The sequence below is a fragment of the Camelus ferus genome, chromosome 9, assembly GCF_009834535.1.
Source record: "Camelus ferus isolate YT-003-E chromosome 9, BCGSAC_Cfer_1.0, whole genome shotgun sequence".
NCBI classification, from domain to species: domain Eukaryota; kingdom Metazoa; phylum Chordata; class Mammalia; order Artiodactyla; family Camelidae; genus Camelus; species Camelus ferus.
In genome coordinates, this window is record NC_045704.1 from 35125458 (window position 1) to 35150857 (window position 25400).

Genomic DNA, 25400 nt, shown 5'->3' on the forward strand with positions numbered 1-25400 from the left:
GACTCTTTGTTTAATTTTACCCTGTAAAAAGATAAAAAAATATCCTCAGCTCACAGGCCATAACTAAACGGGCCACAGCCAGATCTGGCCTGGGGGCCTTGGTCTGCTGACTCCTGGTCTAGGGCAGCACTGCCCAGGGAAACTCTCCACAACGATAGGAACATTCTATACCTGCACAGCCTAGTGTGTGGTTATTGAGCAGCTGAAATATGGCTAATGTGACTGAGAAGTTGAATTTTTAGTTTTATTTAATTTTCATTAATTTATATTTAAATAGACACATGTGGCCAGTGGCTACCATACTGGATGGTGCAGGTCTAGAGGATAAAAAGACAGACTCACCAACAACAAAACTTTAGGGACAGTCTTCTTTGGTTCTGTGTATCCCCTAAACCCTGGGAATGAGTCCTGAGTCCTGATTACTCAAAGAATGAGGTTCCTTGGGTCCATTGCCACCCTACCATCTCAGTGCAGCGGGACCACGGAGATTTGGTATGATTAAATGTGGCCTCTGGAAAGTCTGTTGCCTCCCCCTGGGGCTCAGGGACTCAGGGTTCTCAGGACCCAGGAAGTACCCTCAGTGAGCCACGGCAGGGGAATTTGCTAAGGGTCTTGGACCTGCCTGTCCACCTGCTTCCATCTGTGTATCCCGTGGACTTCCAGCAGGCACGCGCACAGTGACGTAGATTTGGGAATTTGGGAGGCAGAGAGAGGGTCTACAGTTGTCATGGAATTAGAAATCCCTCTACTGTCCCCAAAGGATCTGAAAGATTGTTGTTACTTAAAGCAAGCTTCTGTTTAAGGAACAGCACCACCACTGTCTTCCTCACTGTCACATCAGCAGCTGATCACTTCCCTACCACGTGGGCCTGGCTTTCTGCTAACTTCTCTGTGTGTGGTATTTCAGTGTAACCTCACACCAACCCAATGAGGCTTCTGTAAGTCTTACCTTCATCGCATACGTGACGAGGCTGCAAATATTAGCTCCATTTTGTAGATGCGACAGAAAATCCCTGGCCCATGGCTGCACGGCTAGGACCGAACAGAGCCAAGATTTGGACCCTGGCAGTTTACACCTGCAGGACTCTGAGAGGGAGCGCACCTTGCCCTTTGCCCCCTGAGAGCTTTCCTCACCCTGGCCCCTGCCTTGCCAGGCAGTGAAACTCCAGAGCCTGCAGTCTTAACCTCTGTGTTATATTGGATTCTAACCATTATAAATGGTTATAACTATTCCGAAATACAGTCATAGTCACAACTGACATTTATCCAGCTTAGCGTATGTCCCAGCCGTGCATTTGGAAGTGGCATTTGAAGTGAGTTTGAACCCAAAAAATCTGGTTCCAAAGTCTAAGCTCTTAGCCCACTGATTCTAAACAATTGGCTGCTTATCGGAACCTCTCAGAGAGCTTTAAAACACACTGATGCCTGGACCCTGTGCCCAGAGATTCTGGTTTCATTGGTCTGGGTGCAGCCAGGGGAATTTTTTTTTTTAACTCTGACGGTTCAAGTATTCAGCCAAAGTTGAAAAGTTCTGTCTTAGCCTCTGTACTCCCCTGTCTCAGGCAGAATGAAATTCTTACGCGGGTCGGGCTGGCATCCCTACAGTACTCTGTCATGGAAAATCTAGGGCTTCCTTTGTTCTTCTCCTGGGGAACCTGGCCTCAGAAAATCCCAGAACTGTTGAGGAGCTTGCGACGGAGGTTTTAGGCCTCCCTAGTTTATGAGTGTGGTTTGGACCGGGAGATGGTGAAGGAGAGTGCAGAGCAGGGTGCTGCTGATACGTACAATTGGTTCCATGCTTTCTCCCTTATCGTCTCATGATAAAGGGAAAAACACAATTTTTCTTTTTGCCCTTGGCAACCCTTTTCCTCATAAATTAAAATGGAAAGTGATAGCCTCGTCTCTAGTCTAGTTATTATTTGATTCCTACTCTGACGTCTTCATGGCCAGCGGGTCTGCCCCAGCAGGAGGGAGAAGTGAGCTGGGTTTTGAGACCCAGGTTGCTTTAATTACAGCCTTAAACTTCCTCCAGGCTTGGCTGTAAGCAGAGTATGGTGGAAGAAGATGACATTCTGATGTGTGGGGCTAAGGGAGCTTGGGGGACGTAATGGGGAGCACAATCCAGGGCTTATTTCAGCCGCTTCCTGCTCTACAGAGCTCCTCTCCCTTTCCCTCCCCCCTCCCCCGCCCCTCCTCCATCCTTTTAAGTATCCCACCCCCACCCCAAGCTTCGTAGCTTCCACGAGCCATGTACCGAGCATCTCCTCATATCCAAGTCCCATTTAGTCTTCATGGTTCTTGGAGGTGGGAATGGCTCCTGTTACACAGATAAGAATGTAGTGGTTCAGGTTTTAGGCAAGGGCAGAGCTGGGATCTGAACCCAGACCGTCTGAGTCAAGGCTGTCAGCCCATCCACGGGCCTCTCCTCTGTCTTCTCCTCCATCCTGCAGGGTCTCCAGTGAGGTGTATACAGAACAGGAGTGCAGGAGTCTCTGCGGGTAGATGGGAGTCTTTCTTCTGCATTTCGTTCTCACCTGGAGGCGGCTTTTGTGTGCTTCTAAGTCTCTAAATCATAAGCCACCTCTGGATTTTTTTTAATGGCCCTTTTAGCTAAATGTTTCTGCTTTAAAACAGTTACCCCCTCACAGTCTGGGGACCCAGCGAATAGGACTCCCAGTGCCAACCCTGAGGAGGTTAGGTCATTGTTTTTGCTTTTCTCAGAGCCTGCTGGCCAATTCTCTTGCCACCTTGTATTCATTTAAGCTGATGGATTGACCATATCATATCATTCAATGTAACAAAACTGATTCTCCCAAGGCTTCAGGCCTGAAGCCAAGCAGCCGATGGCTAAAAGAGCCATGATGCTCTGTACCTTTATCTGTAAAAAGGTACCCTGGGTGAACACGCACCGGGAGATGGAAAACTTCTACCCCCTGCCCGTTCCTGGGGGGAACGAGCACGCTCACTCTACCCCAGCACTAACCCTCTGGGCTTAAACGTCAAGCGAGATCGGAGCCCGTTTGGCTCGTAGACTTCGGAAAGCCTGGGCCGCGTACTTCGCAATGATTCATTTTCATTAAACTGCTGGAAAACTACAGTAAACCCAAGTTACTCGTACTCACCCCCAAGGCTTGTGCCTGCTGGCGGGGAGGAGGCTGGGCTGGCATTCCTTTCCTCAGGAATTGGCTCTGGAGGCTGACTTTTTCACTGATGAAATATCTAGACAACCAGTGCAACCCTGACAGTGGACTTCACACACACGTGGGGGTGCCTGGGCCCATCAGGAGGCATCTCGGTCATCTGATTGGACATTAGAGTCATTTTAGCAAGTTTCAGGGCAAGCATAGTTGGTTCAGTGCCTTTTTTTTTTCATGATTCTAACAGTCAAATTGGCCAAATGGTTACTGATTAAATACTTGGTCCATAAAACAGTGGGAAGAAGCAGGACTAATTTAAGAGTCAGATGGGCCAAGTACCTGGTTCTGGTTCTGTCTTTTTAGATGTGCTGCCCTCTCTTCTTTCCTTCCCCTCCTTTCCCCTCCTCTCCCGGCTGCTGCTCCCTCTCCCTACCCTCCTCTTTATACTTTTCTCCCCCCTCCCCTTCTTCCTTCCCTCCTCCTCCTTCTCCTCCTTCTTTCTCTCTCTCTGACTCTCTCTGTCTCTCTCCTCCCCTCCTCCTTCTCAGCACAGGAGAGGGGCACCATTTTTGAATTAAGATTAGCAGGGAGGAATATGAAAACGAATATATGTATGTATTTGCATGATTGGGACATTGTGCTGTACACCAGAAACTGACACATTGTAACTGATTGTACTTCTATTGAAAAAAAAAAAAAAAAAAAGATAAGCAGGGAGAGAAGTTTGCCAGACAGACAAATTGGGCCAGGAAGTGTGTTCTAGGCAGAAAGGAATAGACGTGTCCAATCCCAGAGCAATGAGAGCTTCCTGTAGCTGGGGAGTGACAAGTGGCTGGCCATCGCCAGGAGCCAAAGGCAGGGTGCCCTTGGCACAGGACAGTTGTGAAAGGCCTCAGATTCTTAAAGGCTTACGTTTTCATCCTCCAGACCAGGGTTTCACAACCTCGACACTTGAGACAGTTTGGGCTGGATAACTCTGGGCTACAGGGGGAGGGCCGTCCAGTACATTTTGGATGTATAGCCCCATCCCAGGTCTCTGCCCGCTAGATACCAGTGGTACCCCCTGCTCTCCAGACGTGACAGCCAAAGATGTCTCCAGGTGTCGCCAAATGTGTGGGCAAGGCAGGGGCAAAACTGCCTCCTCCATGAGAACCACTGTTTCAGGTGATAAGGAGCCTCTGAGGATTTGGGAGCAAGAGAGTGACAAGGTTAAAACAAAATTTCAGCAGCACAGACTGGATTTAAGAGGGAAACTGGAGGCAGAAAGACTGTGATAGTGGGGAGAAATCTTTCCTGTTTATTTACCACCATCTCCCCCAGACGAGGCATGCAGGTGGCACTCGAGAGATTTTTGTTACATTGAACATTTCTGTTATGGTTTAAAAAGCAGCCTTGGGTGGGGGCATCTCCCCCGGTGAGTTGCTGGTCCAGGGCCGGGTGGTGCCAAGCACAAGCCCAAATGATCAGGCCAGAGGCAGGAGCAGCCCGGGGCCCTTCTCCATCTATGTGCACTTCTGGGGACTGGCCTGTGGTCCAAGCCTTGGTCATCCTCCCTGATGACACCGTCTTCCCCCGTCCCTTCCCCTCTCTTCTGGGCAGGCGAGGCGTCCTGCATCTGCATGAGAGCAGTGGAATTCACGACATCGGCCTGCCCCAGTGGCAGCTCTTGCTCTGTCTGATTGTGGTGGTCATCGTCCTGTATTTTAGCCTCTGGAAAGGAGTGAAGACATCAGGAAAGGTAACATCTTGGTTTCTCTTCTGGTTGGGAAGTTGGCCTCAAAAAAAAAAAAAATTCTTTTTTCTACCTATAACCAGGTAGTTGGTGAAAAGAAAAGATGGGTTGGAGTATAAAGCCTGGGTTTGCAGCCCAGCCCTGCCACCGGCTGGCTGGAGACCTTGGACAAATCTCCTCCAAACAAGACAGATTCAGTTGCTTATGGTTTTGTGTGTGTTACAGACAGGCAGGCCACCCAGTGTCGTTTCCTGAGTCCCTATCCAGAGACATATATGTGCCCCCTTCTAAATAAAGGCTAATGGTCCCAAACTATACACATTATTACATATCTTGCTTTTTTAAACTTAACATTACCTTAAAGATAATTTTACATCAGGTAGTCAGGCTGCACTTTAATTGAGATACAAACTGGATTTTCCAATTGTCATTAAATCAATTTAGGGGGCAGCCACAATTTTTTTTTAAATGAAATAGTCTAAATAGTAACGGATTACACTGCACAGAGCAAAGGAAGAGCTGCCTTGTGGAATTTGTGTTTCATTTGCAGCGATCCATATGTCTCAGTATATCAGGTTTTCCTTACCATGAGTTGTCATGGCCAAAAAAAGCATGAGATGCTGCATTAGTGGAAGAAGGAAGCGCTTCAGACTGAGAGCGTCAGCAGAGACCGTGGTGGAGGCAGCATTCGGGCTGGGTTTCTAAGGACAGGGACAGGTAGTGATGGGGCAGAGGGGAGGGGTTTTCAGTGGAAAGATGCAAAGCCACAGAGGTGCGGAAGCCCCAGGCCAGCCTTGTCCAGCCTCTCCGCGCCTCTCCTGGGTATCCGGAGCAGGGCTCTCCTGGCCTCTGCAGGCAGCAGAACTGCAGAAGGTGAATGTGTTTTATGACTGCTCCCAGCCGGCGTGTGGGGCCGCCACAGGCTTCTAATATTGCATCCCCAAATTAAGTTTCCCATAGCCATTGCCAAAAGGGGTGCAGCCTGCGCCACCCAGTATAGCACTTGGGGGAGCAGCGCTTGAGTTTTCTGCAGAGACTGATGCTGAAGAGGAGTGGAGCTGTGCATGCTCCGTTTCTTTGAGGAAAGGCACCTTTGGGGGAGGACTCATCCCCTCCCCCACCCCCCGAAGAATGTAATAAGGGGCAGGACAGGAGTGTTGCTCCCTGAGATAGAAACACGCCAACCACTGAAGTCCTGCCCACATTTTGCCTAAGTCCTCCAGTGTTCTGGCAGCTGAGCAGGCGAGGGGCCCTGTTGCCCATGGGGCAGGGCCTTCTAGAATAGGCAACTCCACTCAGGACATGGCTGTGCCCTGTCTTTAATTGTTTTTATGCACTGGCTCATGAGAAAACCGAGAATGTTGCTTATTTCTCCCCAGACTCCATCTGGAACGGGACACAGAGCTTTTCTTAGCAGACTTCCACAGCCACAAAGCCGGCCTGAAATGAATTGCAAATATTCACTCTTCCTGTCTTGGCAAGTGAAGGCTCTGTGCTTGGGAGGATGAGTGACTCCACAGCTGGCAGCTGGGAGTGTGGGGGTGGGGTAGAGTCTGAATCAGGGAAAGGGGTTACGGCAGACCACACATTCTGGGACCTGGCCTGCTGACCACCTCAGGGGAGAGGGCGGAGGTCTGAGTCAGTCAGGAGTCAGTCAGCTCCCGGGAAGTTGGGCAAGCATGCACCCAGGGCTGCTCGCCAGCCTGGAGTCCTGCCTGCCTCCTCTGTCTCGTGAGTCCTTGGCTGAGCTGGCGCTTAGCAACTACGGGCCCATAACTGAGCACGTAAATGTGAATTGGAAGGCACTCCAAGGCCCTTACTCCAGCCTGCTTGTACAGATGGGGAAGCTGAGGCCAGGAGAGGGGCCGGGTTTCACAGCCGTCTTGGCAAGGTTCGGACTGGAATCTGGGTCTCAAGTATATACTAATGTAAGTGATTAGGAACATGGCTTTGTGGTCAGCCCACGTGGATGGAGTCCAGGATCTATCATTCCCTGCTGCGTGACCTCAGGATTAATGACGCTCCCTAAACTTCAGTGTCCTCACCAGCAGAGGGAGGGCAGTTAAAGATCATGACAGCCTCCCGGGCAGTTGGGAGGAGGGAGTCAGAGGTCCTCAGTGCAGAGCTAGCAGATGGAAATTGCTCAATAAATGGTCCTCATCTGTCTTTGTCCCCTGCATCAGCTCCACTTCCAGGGCTCTGTCCCTACCTCAGTGGTTTCCGAACTCTGCTGACTTCCTGAGGGGCTGGGAGGATGGTGAGGCCCAGGCTTCCACCTGCTCTGTCTACATATTGGACTAAACTTTCAGAAACCTTGGACTCCCCTATGCCTGGAGAGAAACCCAGACAACAGAACTGGCCAGGGTCGGCCACCATTCTGCCCACTTCACTGCCAGGCTGTTTGGGGGATGGGAAAAGACAGAGTACTTCTCGAATTCTGGCAGTGGTGTTGGGGTTGGGGAGAGAGAAAGACAGACCTATTCAAAGAAAACTTGAGTTCTAGATATTTCAATAGAAAGGTCATTTGGTTACTTTTGTGTTCAAGTCATAATTCTAGCCACGTCTTCCCACTGTGTCGATACAGGCTGGTCCTGGCTTGCTTTAGTGACTCAGTCAAGCCCAGGTACAGTGTACAGCATCATTTGCATGGGAGCAATGAATTTACTAAAATATTTACAGCTCAGTGTTTTCTTAACTAACTTCAGTGCATATCCCTCACCTCCGTACATCTTAGTACGTACATCTTAATTATTTGAGCAAATGTCCCTAAAACCCAATTCAGAGGATCACAAATTTTAAATCATTAGAAGCTAAATGAACACAGCTTTGTAGTGATGAAGTGTGGGCATTTATGATCTCTGTTAGAGTGAACCTTAGAGGTGACCCCGAGCAGTGCTTCTCAACCTTTAATGCACGTAAGAATCACATGGAGGGCTTGTTAAAACTCAGATTCCTGGGTCCTTCCTTGAGAATCTGATTCCTTGGAGGTGGGGTGAGAATTTGCATTTCTGACAAGCTCTTAGGTGATGCTGCTGCTGCTGGGCCATGGGCCTCACTTTGACCTTGGCAATTGCCTAATGCCTGGATTCCTAGCAAGATTTGTACACCTCCAGTGACTGAGACCTCACCACCTCTCTGGGAAGCTCATTCTCTCTTTAGAGCTCTGTTTGATGAGAAAGTTTTCCCTTTTATGGAGCCAAGATCTTCCTCATTGTGACTATCAGCCATTGGTTTGAGTTTGGCTCTAGAAACACACACACATTCTAACCCTTATCCATAGAAACACAAGGTGGATAAGAAGTCGAATTTGAGGTGATGGGAAGCAGTGGCCTCCCCTAGGGACTGAGGACACTTGCCCAAACGTTGGGCTGCTTATTGCTCTCTTCATCTGATGCTCAGAGACAGACCAAGTTTAGCTTCTTATGGCCAGAGATGCACTGCAAGTTGAAGTTTTGAGAGCAGAGCAGCCTGGGGTGGAGATGACAGTGCCCACGTGTCCCTTCTCTTTGCCCAGTGTGCATACTGGGTACATGTTAGCAGAAGCAAGCTGTTGGCCAAGGATCCAGGAGCCTCCCTTTCTGCAGAAGATTTTAGGCAGCTGAACTCCCTTCTGCCATGAGTTCTGAGAAATTTCAGCAGGACTCAGAAGGTTTAGCTTTGAACACGTGTGCACGGACAAAACAGAATCCCCTTTCCTGATGCTTGACTGCAGAGACAGCTCAGTCATGTCCTGATGTGTTCCCTGGGGAAATGGGCTCCACGCTGGAGCCTCAGACATGGCAGGTGAGGGCTGCCTCTGGACCCTGTGGCAGATTCCTTTGAGTCAGACCTGAGGATGCTGTTTTTTGATGGGTGGAGTGTGGTCTCACCAGGCCTGCTGGGCTGGGCAGTGGGCCTGCATCTGCTGATGTGAGTCGTAGGGGGCACAGCACTTAGGATCCAACACAAGGATAGTGAGGGCTCTTCCTTGTGCCTGTCACCAAGAAGCCGGACTCATTTGTCTCAGTTTGGGAGAATCAATCCAGGATTATGAGGCCACCCAGATGCAGTGGCTTCACTTTCTAAAGCATGTTTCCATCTTTTATTGTTTTTGGCAATTTGTCCTCCCTGTTCCTGTGCCCCTGAAAGAAAACAGAAGCCTAAAGCCTATACCTACAAAGACCCCCCCATAGAATAAGGGAGCAATGGCGTTCAAGCTGGATAACAAAACAGAAGAGCTTGATTCCTCTTCTGATTCCCTTGGAAGGCATGACCAACATTGATGCTTTGAATTATTCTTGAGCTCATTTGCTCATTCATTCACTTACTTATTCTTTCATTCATTATTTATTTAGTCCTCCATTAACCCTCTGATTTATCACTGATTCACCGATCCATCTATCCATCCATCCACTCAACCATTGACTCAGCTAACCATCCATCTATCCATTTAATCATCTACCCAGTTGTACATCCAGTCATCCATCCATCCATCCACCCATCCATCCATCTACCCATCAGTTTAATCATTCATCTGTACAACTATCCTGTCATTCATCCATCCATCTAACAAACATATTTTAAGCACCCATGTGTGCCCTGGGCTGGGGATACAAGTTTGAAAAATATGGCGAGTTTGCGTCTAAGGAGTTCCTGGTCTAGTGGGAAAGACAGACAGGGAGGATAAACCACAGTCCTTCAGTGTAGATATGGAAAACATGACTTTATATGCTACATCTGTTTTTGTGTTGAGGCCATATCTTTCTAGGCTAGCAAAGAACTTTACCCTCGGTCATGTTTCAGGGCTTCCATTTTCTCTCTAAGGATATGTGAAGGTTTTAGGAGATACACAGTGCCAGGGCTTGGGGAGGAGGGACCGTCTAGTCTTTGACATTTGTCTTTTTGTATTTCAGCTGAGTCTTACTAGGGTCTGGCTACCCTGGCCCTGAATAGATTTTTTTTTTTTTTTTTTTTTTTTTTTTTGCTAGGGGCACAGTCTTCTTTCTGCAAAGCTGCCCGTGGCTGCATCTGCCTAGAGCAGTGATTTTTAACTTGACTACACATCACATCACCCAGGGGGAGCTTTTAAACCGTGGAGTGCGGGCTCCACCCTAGACCAATTAAATCAAAAACTCCAAGAATGGGACCTGAACCATGACATTTTAATCTGGGACTTCCCCCAGAGTAGTCTAATGTAGAGTTAGGGGTAAGAAGGAACAGTGAGGAAGCCCACACAGTCTTTCCCTCCCCCGACTTTTCTTCTCTGTTTCTTCATCTTGGGCATGGTGGGTTGCTGTCTCTCTTCAGTCTGGGGATAATCTCTTCCCTTATGGGTTTCTGAACAAGACAGTCTGTCTTTGTCCTAAATCCATCCCCAAATAAAGAGCGGACAGAGATTCTGAGATTCTTTTTTCTGCTCAACCACATCCCTCCTTGGGCAGTGAGCTTAGGAGGAGATACTTGAATGAAGGTAAATGAGAGGGAGAGAGAGGAGGGAGGGAGGGAGGGAGGGAGGGAGGAGAGCCACAAGGTGGGTGTGCTTACTTCTGCTTGGGCCAATGTGAAGGAGTCTGTACAGGACGTTTGTTGAGGAGGAGGCATTGGGTGCTATGAGAACCTAGTCTTCGTCCTCGCTGCCCTTTGCTTCCACGGCAGTGCCACCCTCAGTGCACTGACTTCCACCTGGTTCCAAACTGCTCTAGAGTGTGGCCTTTGTCTGCTCACTCTGTCCTGGGATGCCCCATGTCTGGCCCAGAGATGGAGCTTTTAGCATATGCACTGTGTAAAAGAAGGTGTGGGGAGGGTGTGACTGGCTCCCTGGGAGAGAGCACCACACCCCCCCCAACCGTCCCTGCCCTGCCAGCTCCCCACCAGCAGCAGAGCGAGGCTCTCACCGTGAGTGTGTCCCCTGCTAGGTGGTGTGGATCACTGCCACGCTGCCTTACCTCGTGCTGTTTGTGCTCCTGGTCCACGGCGTCACGCTCCCCGGCGCCTCCAACGGCATCAACGCCTATCTGCACATCGACTTCTACCGTCTAAAAGAGGCCACGGTCAGTGCCCAGGGACCACCCACCCTTGGGCCAGGGTTGGGGAGGGTTCTCAGTGCAGGTGGTGATAGAAAATCTGGTCCCAGCTCTGCGTAGCCTGGGACAGATCCTTTCCTCTCTGGGCTGCAGCTTCTCCATCTGATCATTGCTGATTTGATTTGCACCTGACAGTCTCCATGAGCTCTGATGGTCTGGAATCTGTGGTTCCATTGAGTGTTGCAGACCCCTCTTGTCAAGGAGAGCAATACCCTGTCCTGGGTTCTTACCCCTGCCCTGTGCCATGGGCCCCCTAACCTACCCCCTCCCCAGCTACTGCAGCCCTATTTCTAGTCCCCAATCCTGGCCTCTGCTATCGTCTGTGATGTCGACATGAGGAGCAGCATCAGCCACAGGGAGAGCCGGACCCTGCTGACTATCTCCCTGTGCAGCTTCCTCCAGCTCACTGTCCCGCCCAGAGACACAGATTACAATGAAGAGGGGGTGAATTTGGAGTGGAGTCCAAAGCAGCGGAGTGAGGCTGGAAGCAGAGACAATCTCAGAGGTCCTAGAGCCTTGAGCATCTTCAAATCACAGCTGAGATTATTCCCGCCCTCCTCCCCCATGTCCACCTCAAGGACAGCACTTTAACATTTCCCCTCACGATCCCTAAAGGCATCCTCATCCTCTGTTTGAACCTACAATAATCCCAGGAGGCAGGGTCAAATAGGACTAGGAGAGGTACTTCCTAGTATGCACCTCCCATAGTCCCAACACACCACAGTGTTACAGCCTGAGAACCAGGAGAAAAACCCATTTCCTTAGTAAGGCCAGAAAGAACAGAGCACGAGGCACGAGTCAGCCTTGTAAACTATGAAACAAATCGGAGTTCTGTCTGTTCTGCGCTGTTTAAACATCCTAAGTCTTTCCAGACAGTACGAATGGAGCCTGAGTGCCGTCCCAAAGAGCAAATCTGTCTTCCTCCATTGGATTGCTTCTCTCATTACACCCTCTGCTTACAAAGTAGCAGCAGTCTAGAATAACATGAGTGGGGAGATGACAGAAATCTCGCAAGTCTGAATTGCAGCTTAGTCCAGGTGAGCTCGGTACACGGATCCCCACTGTACAGATGAGGAAACTGAGATACAGACAGGGAAATTTACCAGGGCTAGACCATGAGGCTGAGAGGCTGGAGAGGGGCTCAGATCTCTGGGCTTCCAGCCACACAATTTTCATCAGCCAAAAGATGAAATAAACAAACCCCATTGCCCACCAAGGAGTCACTGTTGTCTATGGGTTGGCAGAAGCTACTGGAATCATTACCCATTTCCAAAGATGTTGTCTCCATAACCCCAGAGATTACAGTCATAAACCTTTGCCCTTGCCCCATCCACATTCTAGCCTAGAACTTGTAGTCTATTTCTTTGAAAATAAGGACATCAAATTGAGTCAGTGCATTCCTCCGGGATGAGCTCGCTCATGGCCACCCAAGGCTGGGAGATGCTGGAGACACCCCACCCTCTCCCCAGTGATTCTGTACAGGCTGCTGGGGAGCAGGAGGGGCATGACTGCCCATCTCTGGTTTAGACCTCGTTTCCTCAGGTCTCAGAGCATCCCTGGGGCTTCCCAGCCCTTCTGGAGCAGTGAGGTAGTCCAATTCTGTGGAAGCAGAGGGTGATGGCCTTTGTATGCCCATTTCAGGTATGGATTGATGCTGCAACTCAGATATTTTTTTCCTTGGGGGCTGGATTTGGAGTCTTGATTGCATTTGCTAGTTACAACAAATTTGACAACAACTGCTACAGGTAAGATCCTTACTGGGGCCCTGGAAAGCTCTAAACCCTAGGGATGAACCCTTGCAGGGATGGAAGAAAGGGCTCTGGTCTGAGACAAGTCAAGTTTTCTTCTTGGGTTCCATCCCCTGTGAAGCAAGGCAGAGTACAGACCATCCCGGATGTTCTGTGAAGGCTGACGTGGCCTCTGGGGGTCCTGATGGACATCTTTCAGTTCAGGACACCTCTGAAACAGATGTAAGGTGAGAAGCTGGGAAAGTTAAGGCCACTAACACTGGGAAATCATGGTGCTGGGTAGCTGGGACAGAGGGCCACTGTGTGACTTTCTGAGCATCCAGCACTGCCTGTCCGTCTGTCTACCTGATGCCCGGGTGGAATATCCAGGTTGGTTACATGAGGGCTGAGGGCCTGGCAGGGTCAGAGCTTAAGACCACAGGGCATAATGAGAAGTCCGCTTAGGGCAGTGGAGTCAGAAGACCATGCTCTAGATCAATTGGTTCAGTCAGCATTTAATGCTGCCCCCCTGCAGGCCCGGTGCTGTAAGGGCCTCAGACATGGGCACCAATTTGGCCTGCTTCCATCTCTCTTTATCAAAAGCTTGAGACAGAATCACAGCCTCCCTGGTACAAGGCAGAGTAGGATGTGTGCATACTAGTGGGGCAGGCTATAGAGAGGCCAAGGAAATGGGGCAATCAGGGAGAGCACGGAGGTGCATTTGAGGTGAGCCTTGGAGGATAATTAGGTTTGGGAGAGGCAGACGTTGAGCAAGGGAATGACGTGCTTGGAGTGGACCAACAGTACGAGCAAAGCCAGAGGAGGTGGCATGTTCATGAACCAGCAAGTTGACTGGTTTGTTCGGAGCGTGCATGTTGAGGAGTCATGGAAAAGGAGCCTGGAAAGAAGGTTGGGTCATCTTAGCAAAGCCCCTGAAAGCCTGGGAGAGAAGTGAAAAGTTTGTTGAAGGAGGCTGGTGACTCACCTTCCCAGCAAGAGTTTGCTGTCAGGCTCTGGTATCAAGGTGTTTCATCCGGAAGCTGTTGACCTGTTTCCTGCACCTACATGTTCTGACCCAGTGTTAGTGGGGCACTGGGGGCCCATGTGGCAGCAGGGAAACTGACGAGGGGAATGGCATTTGAAGCCATGGATTCCATAGGTGGTCCAGCGTTCAACGAGCAGGGTTGGGGAGAATCAAGCAACTTGAACTAACAGTGTGCTTCTTTCCCCCAGGGACGCCCTGCTCACCAGCACCATCAACTGTGTCACCAGCTTCATCTCTGGGTTCGCCATCTTCTCCATCCTTGGTTACATGGCCCATGAGCACAAAGTCAACATTGAGGATGTTGCCACTGAAGGTGGGTGGGTGGACTTCTGCCCCACAGAAGAGGAGGGGGCTGAGAAACCCACCTCCTTCTTGGCTGTGCAGTTCTCTCATGGCTGCAGGACTGAGAGGGCTGGACATAGAGCTTTCTAGACTGCTCATTTGTTGGACTTTGAGGCCATCAGTAGGAATTCTGGGCAGAAGCTTCTCCTGAGGCCAGGCAAGACAGATTTTGGAGCACCCACTCTGTACCAGCCCCTGTGCTTAGCACTTGACATATCTTCGTTTAGTTCTTGCAGTGCTGCTAGACAGGTGTTAATAGACCCACTTTAAAGATGAGAAAGCTGAGACCCAGGCCATAGAAGCTGTTCAGGGGTCACCCAGCTAGTGAGCAGTGGCACCAGCATCCAACCAGTTTGCCTCTAAAGCCTGCGTCCTCCCCCCGCTGCTTCTCATATTCTTATGGCCACAAAGAGGCTGAGACCTGGGGAGGGGCTGCCTCTCATGGACTCTGAAGGTCACGCATTTTGGAGAGTAGGAGGATCCCTCACAGTGCGCGGGTGGTGGGGTTTGAAGCACGTTGTGTGTAGCTGTCCAGGTGAGGCACTGCTCTCTGGCTTGGCTGTTTGAGGTCAACCTCCTGGGTGCATCGGTGAACTCAGGCTGGAACTGGCTCCATCAGTCATCTTCGGAGCGTGGTTTGCCCAGACCACACGTGACTGCTCAGATATCATGGGGCAGGGCTGGGGCGTATTGGACCTCAAAACACTCCCCTCTCATCTGCAGCTCAGCCACTGGTGAGGTCCTCAATGTTTCTTACAGGAGCTGGCCTAGTCTTCATCCTGTACCCGGAAGCCATTTCCACCCTATCGGGATCCACGTTCTGGGCCGTCGTGTTCTTCATCATGCTCCTCGCTCTGGGAATTGACAGCTCAGTGAGTGATCTTGCTCAGATACCACCCCCGACAGACACCACTGGACCTGACCCTCCCTCCCCCAAATACACACACACACACACACTACTCAGTCTGAAGATCCCCCCAAGCACCTGATAAGTAGTTGTTTCCATAAGGCCCTATTTAAATGCAACAAGGAAATCAGTACTCACTCAGAAAGGCAAGACTGACGCCAAATCCAGGAGCCAGTAGAAACCCCCTTGGCATCTTGGAAATCCACGTCAGGAGAGACCTCAGGTAAACCGGCCCAGCGCTCTCCTATGGTAGGTGGGGAACTCATCCCAAGAGAGCACGGATAGAACCAGCCACTCTTCCCGTGATGTTTCATCATCCACCACCAAAAAACACTTTGAGCTGCATTAGTTTTTTAGATCCTTTATTTTACCCATCTGTAAGATTAGGTGTACTGGCCCCTTTTCGTAGCTAGGTCCACCTTTAGTACACGATGCAGATAAGTGTGCCAGAAGTGTTCGGGGACAGCTGGCAAATAGGTTTCCTCTTACTGGCTTTTCCTGGCCGTTAGTGGATCTGCTAAGAGCAGTGTGCTGAGAAGGACTCTGAGGCTGCTTCTGCTCTCCTAGGAGGAAATACTGATTTTGATCCCCAATTTGTGTCCAGGGTAAAAGGTGGGGAGTGATGCTTCCTGTCTGTCATCCAGGTTTGGGGTGTCACTTAAATAAACACATGGTTATTACTCATATGAGACTCTAGTAGTGACCTCGGAGAGAATAAAATTGCCCCTAGCTGTGGGATATGAGCCCCTGTGAGACTCTGTCTGGAGTTTGAGGTGACCGTTTTGCTTGATACTTAGAAAGGCGGCCAAAAAAACCCTACCAGAAACTGCTGCCTAAAGTTCCCACCACTAGAAGCCCTTCTTTGGTAGTTTTTCCAGAAGGCCCTTAGTTGCACGCAAATATCTAACAGGTGGTTTGGCATTTGACCCCTTTTACCGTCCGATCTGCCCTACAGCATCCACTCAGGCTGAGAGAGTGGACAGGAGTCAGGTACCTGCTGAGTGGAAGGAGACGGGACTTAACCCTTCACCCTCTCCCACGCGGTTTCTGAGTTCTGAGCTTGGCTGAGAACAGGGCGGAAGTGGATGAAAGGAGGGGGAGGAGGCAGGACCTGCCGATTTCTCTAGGGAAACAAGGCAGCTGGCAGGGTGCATGAATCCAGGGCTGCTGGGGGCCCCCCACTCCGGCATCCCACCCTGCCTGCTTCCCCGCAGATGGGGGGCATGGAGGCGGTCATCACAGGCTTGGCTGACGACTTCCAGGTCCTGAAGCGTCACCGAAAACTCTTCACATTTGGTGTTGCGTTTGGAACTTTCCTTCTGGCCCTGTTTTGCATAACCAAGGTGAGGAGGGGCTGGGCTCTGGGTCACCTGGAGCTTGTGGGGCTGCATTTCCATCCAGCCAGATATTCCCAGACATGAAGTTGGAGACAGGGCCAGGGTGAGCTCAGGGGAACTGTGGTGGTACCTGGCATCCTGAACTCTGTGGCCTGATACCCTAGGGTTACACCCCGTTGTCCTCTCTCCTGTTAGAGCAAAACTTTTAACTGCCTATTGGTTTGGGAGGCAGCATATTCCCTTTGAAGCGCATCTTGCTTTTTACTGGCTGAAGTACCCAACTAACATCAGACCCAGTGACCCCAGAAGGTCTTTGTTAGAGTATGTAACAGCAACCCAGTAGCTCTGTAGCCCCATCATCTGAGTTCTCAAACAGGGTTCTGAGTGAGCGGGACAGGGAACAGGTGAATTCTGATGGATGTAACAGTCAGTGGCCATTTCTAGCCGTGATGGCCTCAGGCTATCTCTGTCCACGCCCCAGGGTGGGATATATGTGCTGACCCTGCTGGACACATTTGCGGCGGGGACCTCCATCCTGTTTGCTGTGCTCATGGAAGCCATCGGAGTCTCCTGGTTTTATGGTACGTGCTGGGCCCTGAGCGGGTGGAAAAGCCTCTGGCCCCTGTGCTTCTGGAGCCTGTTCACCTGGAGATGCAGAGTGACTCTCCATTTCCAGGGCAGCCGCTGGCTGATCCCAGAATTGAGCAAGTTGCTAATTGGGCGCAGGTCTCCCAGCCCTCAGCTCATCTCTGCGTGATGCAAGGGCCCCAGAGGCATCAGTGTCAGCTTTTGGAGAGGAACTCAGAGGAAGCTGCTGCTCCCCAGGGCACGCAATTCACTCTAGAGTCAGGTCGCCAGATTCAGCAGATAGAATACAAGACACCCAGTTAAACTTGAATTTCAAATAAACAGTGAACAGTTTTTTTTAGTATAAGTATGTCCCAAATTTTGCACAGAATTTTCTTAAGCTGAAATTTTTTTCCTTGTCTATCTGAAATTCAAATGTAACTGGGCATCTGCTTTTTTCACCAATCTTGTTCCGGCACTGAGTAGGGAGAACATGGTACAAAAGCGCTGAGTGGGGAGAACATGGTACAAAGTGTGACACGTGTTGTAACTGTTCCTTTTCTCCCCTACATGTCACAGCAAAGTTTAGTCCTGCCCTCACTCCTTTCTACTCATCAGAAAGGGATTTCGACATGAGTCTAGGTACTTCTACCAGGTTAAAGTCGGGGCAAACACTACACAGTCATCATTGTTTTAAGAAGCAGGGACCAAGAGGAAAGATCTGGGCTTTGGAGTCAGGCCACCCTGGCTGTGTCACCTGGGGCAGGTCCCCTCCCCTCCCTGATCCCTGGTTTGTCCTCTGAAAAATGAATTGAGGGGCACCTACAAGGATATACTGTCCCTGAGTGAGTCCTCTCCCCTGTTCCATACCAGCCGAGTGCCCATCCCCAGGTCTCCTAAGTGCCAGGGTGTCCCTGTCTTGCCCCACTGCTCAGCTGGCCCTCTGGGGACAGACTCTCGTGGGAAGGCAGCAGGGGCAGCCCTGGGCTCTGCAGGGGTGGCTGTGACACTGCCCCTTGTGTGCACAGGTGTGGACAGGTTCAGCAACGACATCCAGCGGATGATGGGGTTCAAGCCGGGCCTGTATTGGAGACTCTGCTGGAAGTTCGTCAGCCCTGTCTTCCTCCTGGTGTGTAGTGCCTGGTGGGGGCGCCCTGGGGGGAGGGGGAGGGAGGGATTATGTGCTTCTAAGGGAGGAGGTTCTGGGATGCAGGGCCCTGGGCATGCAGACACGTGCTCGGGATGCTCCGCCCTGTTGATTCCAAGGGGGCTTCCTTGGGGCCCGGTTCCTGGGGCTTTGTGTGCCACCACTCAGCCCAACTCCAAGGCCACCTTTCCAGTCTCCTCCTTTTATTGCTTCTGCTTCTTTAGCTCCTTTTTGCTATCCTTCCTGACTTGAACTCTGTCTCCTTTCCTTCTCTATCTCCTCCTTCCTTACCGTCTCTGTTCCCCATGTCCATCTCCCGCACTGCCCCTCACTGCTCTCCTGTGTCTTGCTGCTTCTCTCCCTCTCTCCCACCCTCTCCCTCTCTCCCACCCCATCTCTCCCTGTCTCTCCCCCTCCTCATCGCTCCTCTCCCTTCTCCCCCCCAAGTTCGTGGTGGTCGTGAGCATCATCAACTTCAAGCCGCTCACCTACGATGACTACGTCTTCCCGCTCTGGGCCAACTGGGTTGGGTGGGGCATCGCGGGCTCCTCCATGGTCCTGGTGCCGGCCTACATCGTCTACAAGTTCCTCAGCACGCGGGGCTCCCTTCGCGAGGTGAGCTCTGGGTGGCCCTGGGAGGGCGGGGGCCAGCGTGGGCGGGGGATCCGGAGTCATTCCCGTGGGGGTGGGAGAGAGAGACAGAAGGACACCGACTCCAGAGTCAGACCCACCACATCGGCCATGTTGCTTCCCACAGCCTCGGGTTCCACATTTGTGATCTGGGGATAATAATATGGACTTCGAAAGGTGAAAGGGGGTGCTTAGCACAGTGCCCGGCACATGGGACACGGTCAACACGTGGTACCTACTATCACGTGCGTCGTGTGTGGCGTGTGCCCCTCCTCTCTTCAGACTTTCTGGATATAAGAAGCTCAGCCGCCATCTCAGGCTGACTTAGACAGACTGCATCCATGGTGCCCACACCCCTGCCCCACCTCCTGAGGTCTGGCATGTCCCCAGAAGTCCCCGCTCTCCCCATCCAAGCTCACTGTGACCTTGTATCTCAGCTTTCTCCTGCCTCTTTCCTGAACCTGACACCTGATCAGCTTAAACTGGAGATTTCCAAGATGTGTTTTCTTCTTTTAGCAGTGTGCCCTGCAGATACATATGCAGAGAAGAAGTATTTAGGAAAGAGAGCCTTTTAACTGAAATTATGTCTCCCCTATTCTTTGGTTGTTAAATGCCCTTTCTTCCTTTTTTTTTTTTAAATTGTAGTATAGTTGGTTTACAATGTTGTGTTAGTTTCTGGTGTATAGCATAGTGATTCAGTTGTATATGTGTTACACATTCTTTTTCTTTATAGGTTATTACCTACATTGAATATAGTTCCCTGTGCGGTACAGTAGGACCTTGTTATTTATGCCCTTTCTTTCATAAATAACGGTGACAGTCTTTTCCTAGTGTCCTTACTTGAAATATAAAGATTTCCTTCTTTCGTTCTTTTATCCACTTGCTTCACAGATATTAACTGAGAACCTGTGCGGGGCAGGAAGTGTTCCCACAGTAGACAGACTCCCCGGAGTTCACGTTCTCATGAGGGGACAGATAAGACACTTGGGGATGTAAGGAGTGAGCCATACAGAAACTTTGGGCAGAGGGTCCCAGGCAGGGCTGTGTCCACCCCCTCCCCTCTAGGTCCTTGTGACGTGTTTCCTGTCTATGAAATCCCAAAGTCTGGCAGTTGGCTCAATGAACATTCACTGGATGAATGTCTCAGAGTGAACCGACCAGCTCCACAAACCAGGGCGCGGGCTGTCCTCTGGGCCAAGCTGAGGCCTCCCCTTCTCCATCCTCTCACAGAGACTGGCCTATGGCATCACCCCAGAGAACGAGCATCACCTGGTGGCCCAGAGGGACGTCAGGCAGTTCCAGGTAGGTGCAGCCTGGACCATTCTGGTGGGGGCCACGGGGCGGGGGCTGCTCCCCGCTGTGCTGGCCGAGACAGGACCACACACCACCTGCCAGAAACCCCAGAGCAGCTGAGGGCGGTAGCCCCGGCGAGTGTGATGCTGGGCGGGACGGAGGAGAGGGCCGGTCCTCTGCCTTCCACCAGCCTCCGCCTGCCCCTCTGGCTTCCTGGACCTGGAATACCACATGCCCAAGCTTTCCTAAACTCTGTTCTCTCTCTTTGAGTTGTCACCTTGGAGTGTCCCCAAATTAGGCTGAGGATTTTTTATCTACAAGGAAGCACTGCAGGTGTATCAGTAACATGTTGACCTGAGTCCTGCTCCCTTCCCCTTAAAGATGTGGTGGTGGGGGATTGGGGAGGGGCCCCGTGAGCCCCCTGCTTCGGACTTACTGGGTGACTTGGCAAAGGCTCCTTTGCCTTTTTTGGATCCTGGTAACCATGAGGGAATCAGTCTGCATATTCTCCGGGTCTTTGAAGGAAGCAGCTGTGTTTTGTGCCCCTCTGTGCTTCCCACTGCCCTTCTCAGCTGGCCCTTGTCCCTCGGTCCCTGCCTGCCCTGAGCCTAGCCTAACGGCCTCGCCGTCTTTCTCTGCAGCTGCAACACTGGCTGGCCATCTGAGCCTGACCCCGAGGAGGAGCCCTGCTGCGCCAGCATTCAGGTCCAAGGCTTCCTACCACCCCGGGCACTGTCTCGGGGTTCCTCTTCCACCCCACCTCCCTCTTTTCCGAGTTACCACTGATTTAGTGCCCTGGTTTTCGTTCACCTTCTGTTCACCTGGCCTGAAGGCTGTGAGCTTGGATTGGTAAGCCTCAGAGAGAAGAGGAGAGGAGGGAACCAGAAAATGACTTCTGTGGAACCTCCTTAGTGTGGAGGCAGTCTCACCCAGCGTGGGAGCCAGCCTGGGCTGAGGTCCACGGCTCGGGCAGAACTCCCCGCCACAAGTGCTGGTACTTTGGGCCTCAGAAGAAATCCTCCATCAGGCAAATCAGACAGAGGAGGTTGCTTTTGGTCAGACACCGTAAAACCAAAACACAAATAAAAAGCCCAGCTGAGGCTGGCGGCGGGGGGAGGGGGGGGTCCCATAGATTTGTCCACCCCAGTCAGTGCTCTGGTGTGTGGAACTTGGTCAGGGAGCTTGGGTGTATTTATCGCTGCCATGAAGTCTGTGGATAGAAGCTTTGGGGGGTCATGAGCAGAAACCTTCAGAGTTAGTTTTCACTCTGGTGGACCTGGGTTTGATTTGTGTGTGTTCTGGAACATTCTTCTGGCTTCTGGTGTGTAGAGTCCAGATGGTGACACAGTGAGCAGCTTCTGCAGAAGAACCAGACAAGCCTGTAGAGACCGTATGTGGGCCTCGCTGTGTCAGGTACATGGAGCCCAGAAACCTGTCTGTGGCTCCTGAGACCTTCCTGGGGGACTTGGGCCAGGAACCCAGCAAGGCCAGCTGGGTGTCTCCACTATGGGATTCTCTGCTGTCCTCATGGGGCCAGGCGGGTGTCCAAGGACGGCCCGATAGGCTGCCTGTTTCTGTATTGTTCATGGATACCTGCAAAGCCTGTCCCTGGGAATCCCACCCAGCACAGACCAGGCGTCTGGAGTGATGGAGAGTAGGCCCTGAAAACTCCCTTTGTCTCTCTTCATGGACCAGACTTGGTACCGTGGAGGGCAGCGTGGAACCAAGCACGTAGCACCTCAGTCACTCAGGTTGAGGGGAGACTATTCTGAGTTGCTGGAGCAGGTTGGTAGGTGGAGAATTTCTACGCTGACTTCTGATACAAACTCATGAGTGGTGCCCCCTGGTGGTGCTGTTGGTTAGTTTCGGCTCATTCAGAGAAATGATTTGTAGTTTGGTAAGGCAGTGCCATTTGTTTGGAATTTCTATTTATGGTTTGAGTTTCTTACACCCTCGTTGGAAATCTAGACTTGTGGGTTCTTGTTCTGACTGTGGGAACCCCCATTGTAGAATCTTGGGCAAAAAAAGAGAGGCCACATTTTTTCCACTGGCGTCTAGGGAGGCACACATCCAAAAGGTGCTTTGGGAAAAGTGGGGTGTCACTGAGCCCCATCTGCTGATGGTGCAGTCGGTGGAAGATGGCTGTGGGGGGCCAGCTGGGGGCAAGGTTCTACTGGGTTAGGGTCCTTATGTCATTCTTTAAAGAAAAGTGGGAGAAACAAGAGACCTTGGATCTTTCCATATAAAAAGTCCAGTTCAAAATCTGAGATAGCCCAAGTGGCAAGTGACTGGGGCCCTGAAAAAGGTAGGGCCTGAGAGGATCCCACAGAGTGGGCCAATCAGGTAGGGGTCTGGGAATGAGAGCAGGGTGACCCATCACTGATGGAATCTGGCCCCATCAGTGACTTTGAATCCTCCCATGAAGGGTAATTACTCCCTAGGTGTAATTTTTTTTTTCCACAAGCACTTTGATCTACGTTGCCTCCCATCCGCCTAGAGATTACTACAGGGCTGGCTTCTGGGTCCCCATTTCCCAGGTGAGAAAACCAAGGTCCAGCATTTCAGTCAGTCTTGCTCAGTGCCTCAGCTATGAAGGGATCCAGTCGGATCCTCAAAGCAGATCCCCTGACTCTCAGCTGAGAGCACTTTGAAATTCCCAGCACAGTGTGGTTTACCCCACCCAGAGCTGTCATTTAGAATAAACAAAAATCCATCCAGTCTAGTGGCCAAGGAGTATTTCTTAGCAAGAGTGTGTCAAAAGAAGGGAAGAGGGGGTGTCATTTATCCTCCTCTAGCTGGTTGCAGAGAGGCAGTTCTTAGCTGCTCTCCTTTGGTGAAAACAGTTCCTCTAGGGAACAGTGGGATGTGAACAGCTGAATCTGCTTGGCAGAAATGAGGGGAAACAGTCAGAAGAGCCTGTGTATCAGGGCAGTCTTGAGAGAGAGCCTGCCATTTCCTCTTTGCCATCTGCACATGGCCTTTCTGCCTCCAGACACTCGTCCGAAGGCGAACCGGAGATGTGGTGCTAGCTGACCCCACGCCAACCAACCCAGTGGTGCTGTCTTGTGGGGGAAGTTGGCTCCTGAGCCTGGAGGGGGTGGGGGGGAACCTGATCCAACCCCAGGGTCCCTGGGGTTGGGGGGGACCCAGGACAGCCATGGACATTCTCAAGGAGGTGCTGGCAGACCTTCTGGGTTCACCTTTCACCCACACTTCATGAGGAGGGAACATGTGCTTTATCATAAGTGATGTTTGACTTCTTATTTGGGACCTTTTTTTTTGATAGAGGTTACCCGGGATAAAGGTGCTCCTGTGTACTGTACAGGACACTTTTGATATTTTCCCAGATTTTTAAGGAATTATTATTTTCCATGAAGTGTACAAATATCTGTTTAAGACCATCACGTTAATATCTACTCAAGGTCTAGTTATTTAGCGTCTACCTGTGAGTTGGTCTTCATTCCAGATGCGAATGAGACAGAGGAGAAGGGGAATTGCCAACTCCTGCTGAGTATCCTGCTGAATAAAGGCCCCCAAAGCCGCCTTCATTCTCAGAGGGGTTCTTGCCCAGGTGGGAGACTGGTCTCGTGCAGAATGGTCTGTGTTGCCGCTGTGGTAATGTGAGACCGGATATTCTTACCAAAGATGTCATTTCTTAGTAAGAAGCCCACTGAGCTCATTTCATTTCGTTTGTCTGTTTCCTTTGAGAGCCATGGAAGGGAGAAGAACAGAGAGGGAGTGTAGTGTGGTGAAAACAGCACAGCGCTTAGAGTTGCACAGACCTGGGTCTGCAGCTATCTTGCTGGGTGGCCTGGGGAGAGGGGCTCCACCTCTCTGGGCTTCAGAGTTCGGGTTCTGTAAAACCAAGGGTTGGATCAGAGAATCAGAGGTCCTATCCAGTAAAAAAAAAAAAAGTTCCTGTCTCTGTAACAGTGTTATCATGCTAAATTTACAATGAAGGAAGCACCCTGCTTACTGTAGGACTTCCCAGAATGATGTAGTGACCCAAAACCTACTACTGAGCAGAGAAATGTCAGACCTATGATTTTTCAGGACAGTCAGTAGTTCCTCTTTCTCCGATATTTCTTCAACAGATGCCAGAAACACTTGATATTTAAAAAATAAATCCAACCCTTTTGTTTTGAGGATTTTGAGGGTAGACTTGTCATGTCCTTGTGAGTCCTAGGATCCGCCTCTCTGCGAATACGCAGCATGACTATTGCTGCAGTCGTAGAAGTCACCAAAATCCTGGTGAATGTGACATTGCTTCGGGGCGTGCCCACCCCATCCCTCTGTTTCTCCACTTCTGTGTAAATAAGACTTTCAGTGGTGCCCCATGTCATGGACTGTTCCAATGTCATGCAGATTTCTATATCTGGTGTGCATTTCTTTTAAAAGCTCTTCTCTCCATGGAAAATTAAATGTACAGAATAATAAAGGATATTTCCTGTGCCATGTATCTGGTAGTGGAATTCTTTCTGCCATGAAGGTAAAATGCTACCAATTAACTAAGTCTAGTGGGTCTTCTGTGATCAGCCTCTAGTTAGTAAAGAAGAGCTTCTGGTCATAGTAGCCCACCTTTCACCCAAAGAACCCTTTTCATAATCTATGGAACAAGAGACTGGGGGAAGGAATTACATCTGTAATCTTAGCTCTAAGATTGACACATACTTTTATTTAAATAGAAAGTGGATACCAAGTTGGTTAACTAGTTTTGCTTTTTTCACTTTTAGGGCTGAGTTGTAAGGGGATCAGAACTTCTAGTTGGGTTGAATTCAATACCCAGTTTAGTGCATGTGTGAGTTTTTCTGGGAAGAGGGTTACATGAATACTTAGGCCTTAGTGCTGAGCGCTGAATTGTGTGGGGAAAGTGTGATGTTACATTATTATTTTTAATGCAAGTAAGCAAGTAGATAGTGACACCAATATAAGGGACGTACTGACAAACAACAGTTCAGGATATGTCTTCGAATATAGAAAGGCTGCCAGGGAGTGGGTGGTGGGCTCAAGGGCTGAACTGGGGCCAGTGATGGGCAGTCCAAGAAGACAGTTTACAAGATGAGACCAGAACAGAGAACGGGCTGGTGCTGGAAGCAGGGAGTGCCCCAGCAGCAATGTCTCTTGGGGAGGTTGTAGAGGGGACTTAGTGACAGGTGGGGTAGGGGAGGGGGTTGCATAGCGTCTGAGGCCCCTTCCACTGAGCCCAGCCTTGCACACCTGCATTGGGAGAGTCAAGTACATTTATGCTAAAAATCCCGGGGTGGGGAGTTGTTTGGCCTGTCCAGTTGGAGTCAGGCCGACATCCCAGAGAGGGTATTATCATCTGATCCGTTAATTTTAACTCCAGAATCGGAGTTAGGGTTCGTGAGAATGAATCAAACAAAAGGCAGCCACAGTGCCTCCAGCTCTTCCCTCACACCTGATGGTATTTAATGAGCAAGTGACCTGTGGGAGTAGAGGAGGGAGCCTGGGCC

General features: G+C 50.7%; 1 protein-coding gene across 6 annotated transcripts in view; it reads left to right on the plus strand.

Annotated features, from left to right (window-relative positions):
• The window catches only part of SLC6A2 (solute carrier family 6 member 2), a 39942-nt gene extending 15557 nt beyond the window's left edge, over positions 1 to 24385 (plus strand). For 5 of the 6 annotated variants that reach the window (XM_032486340.1, XM_032486339.1, XM_032486341.1 and 2 more), the window contains exons 5-15: positions 4737 to 4875; positions 10764 to 10898; positions 12573 to 12676; positions 13892 to 14016; positions 14805 to 14917; positions 16167 to 16295; positions 16771 to 16870; positions 17885 to 17985; positions 18451 to 18618; positions 19864 to 19935; positions 20568 to 21944. In XM_032486340.1, the coding sequence (XP_032342231.1) occupies positions 4737 to 4875; positions 10764 to 10898; positions 12573 to 12676; positions 13892 to 14016; positions 14805 to 14917; positions 16167 to 16295; positions 16771 to 16870; positions 17885 to 17985; positions 18451 to 18618; positions 19864 to 19935; positions 20568 to 20591 (1210 nt within the window). In that variant the 3' untranslated portion in view covers positions 20592 to 21944. Of the gene's footprint in view, positions 1 to 4736; positions 4876 to 10763; positions 10899 to 12572; positions 12677 to 13891; positions 14017 to 14804; positions 14918 to 16166; positions 16296 to 16770; positions 16871 to 17884; positions 17986 to 18450; positions 18619 to 19863; positions 19936 to 20567 lie in introns of all 6 variants that reach the window. The other variant, XM_032486342.1, reaches the window with a different exon arrangement.
• The last annotated feature ends 1015 nt before the right edge of the window (positions 24386 to 25400 follow it).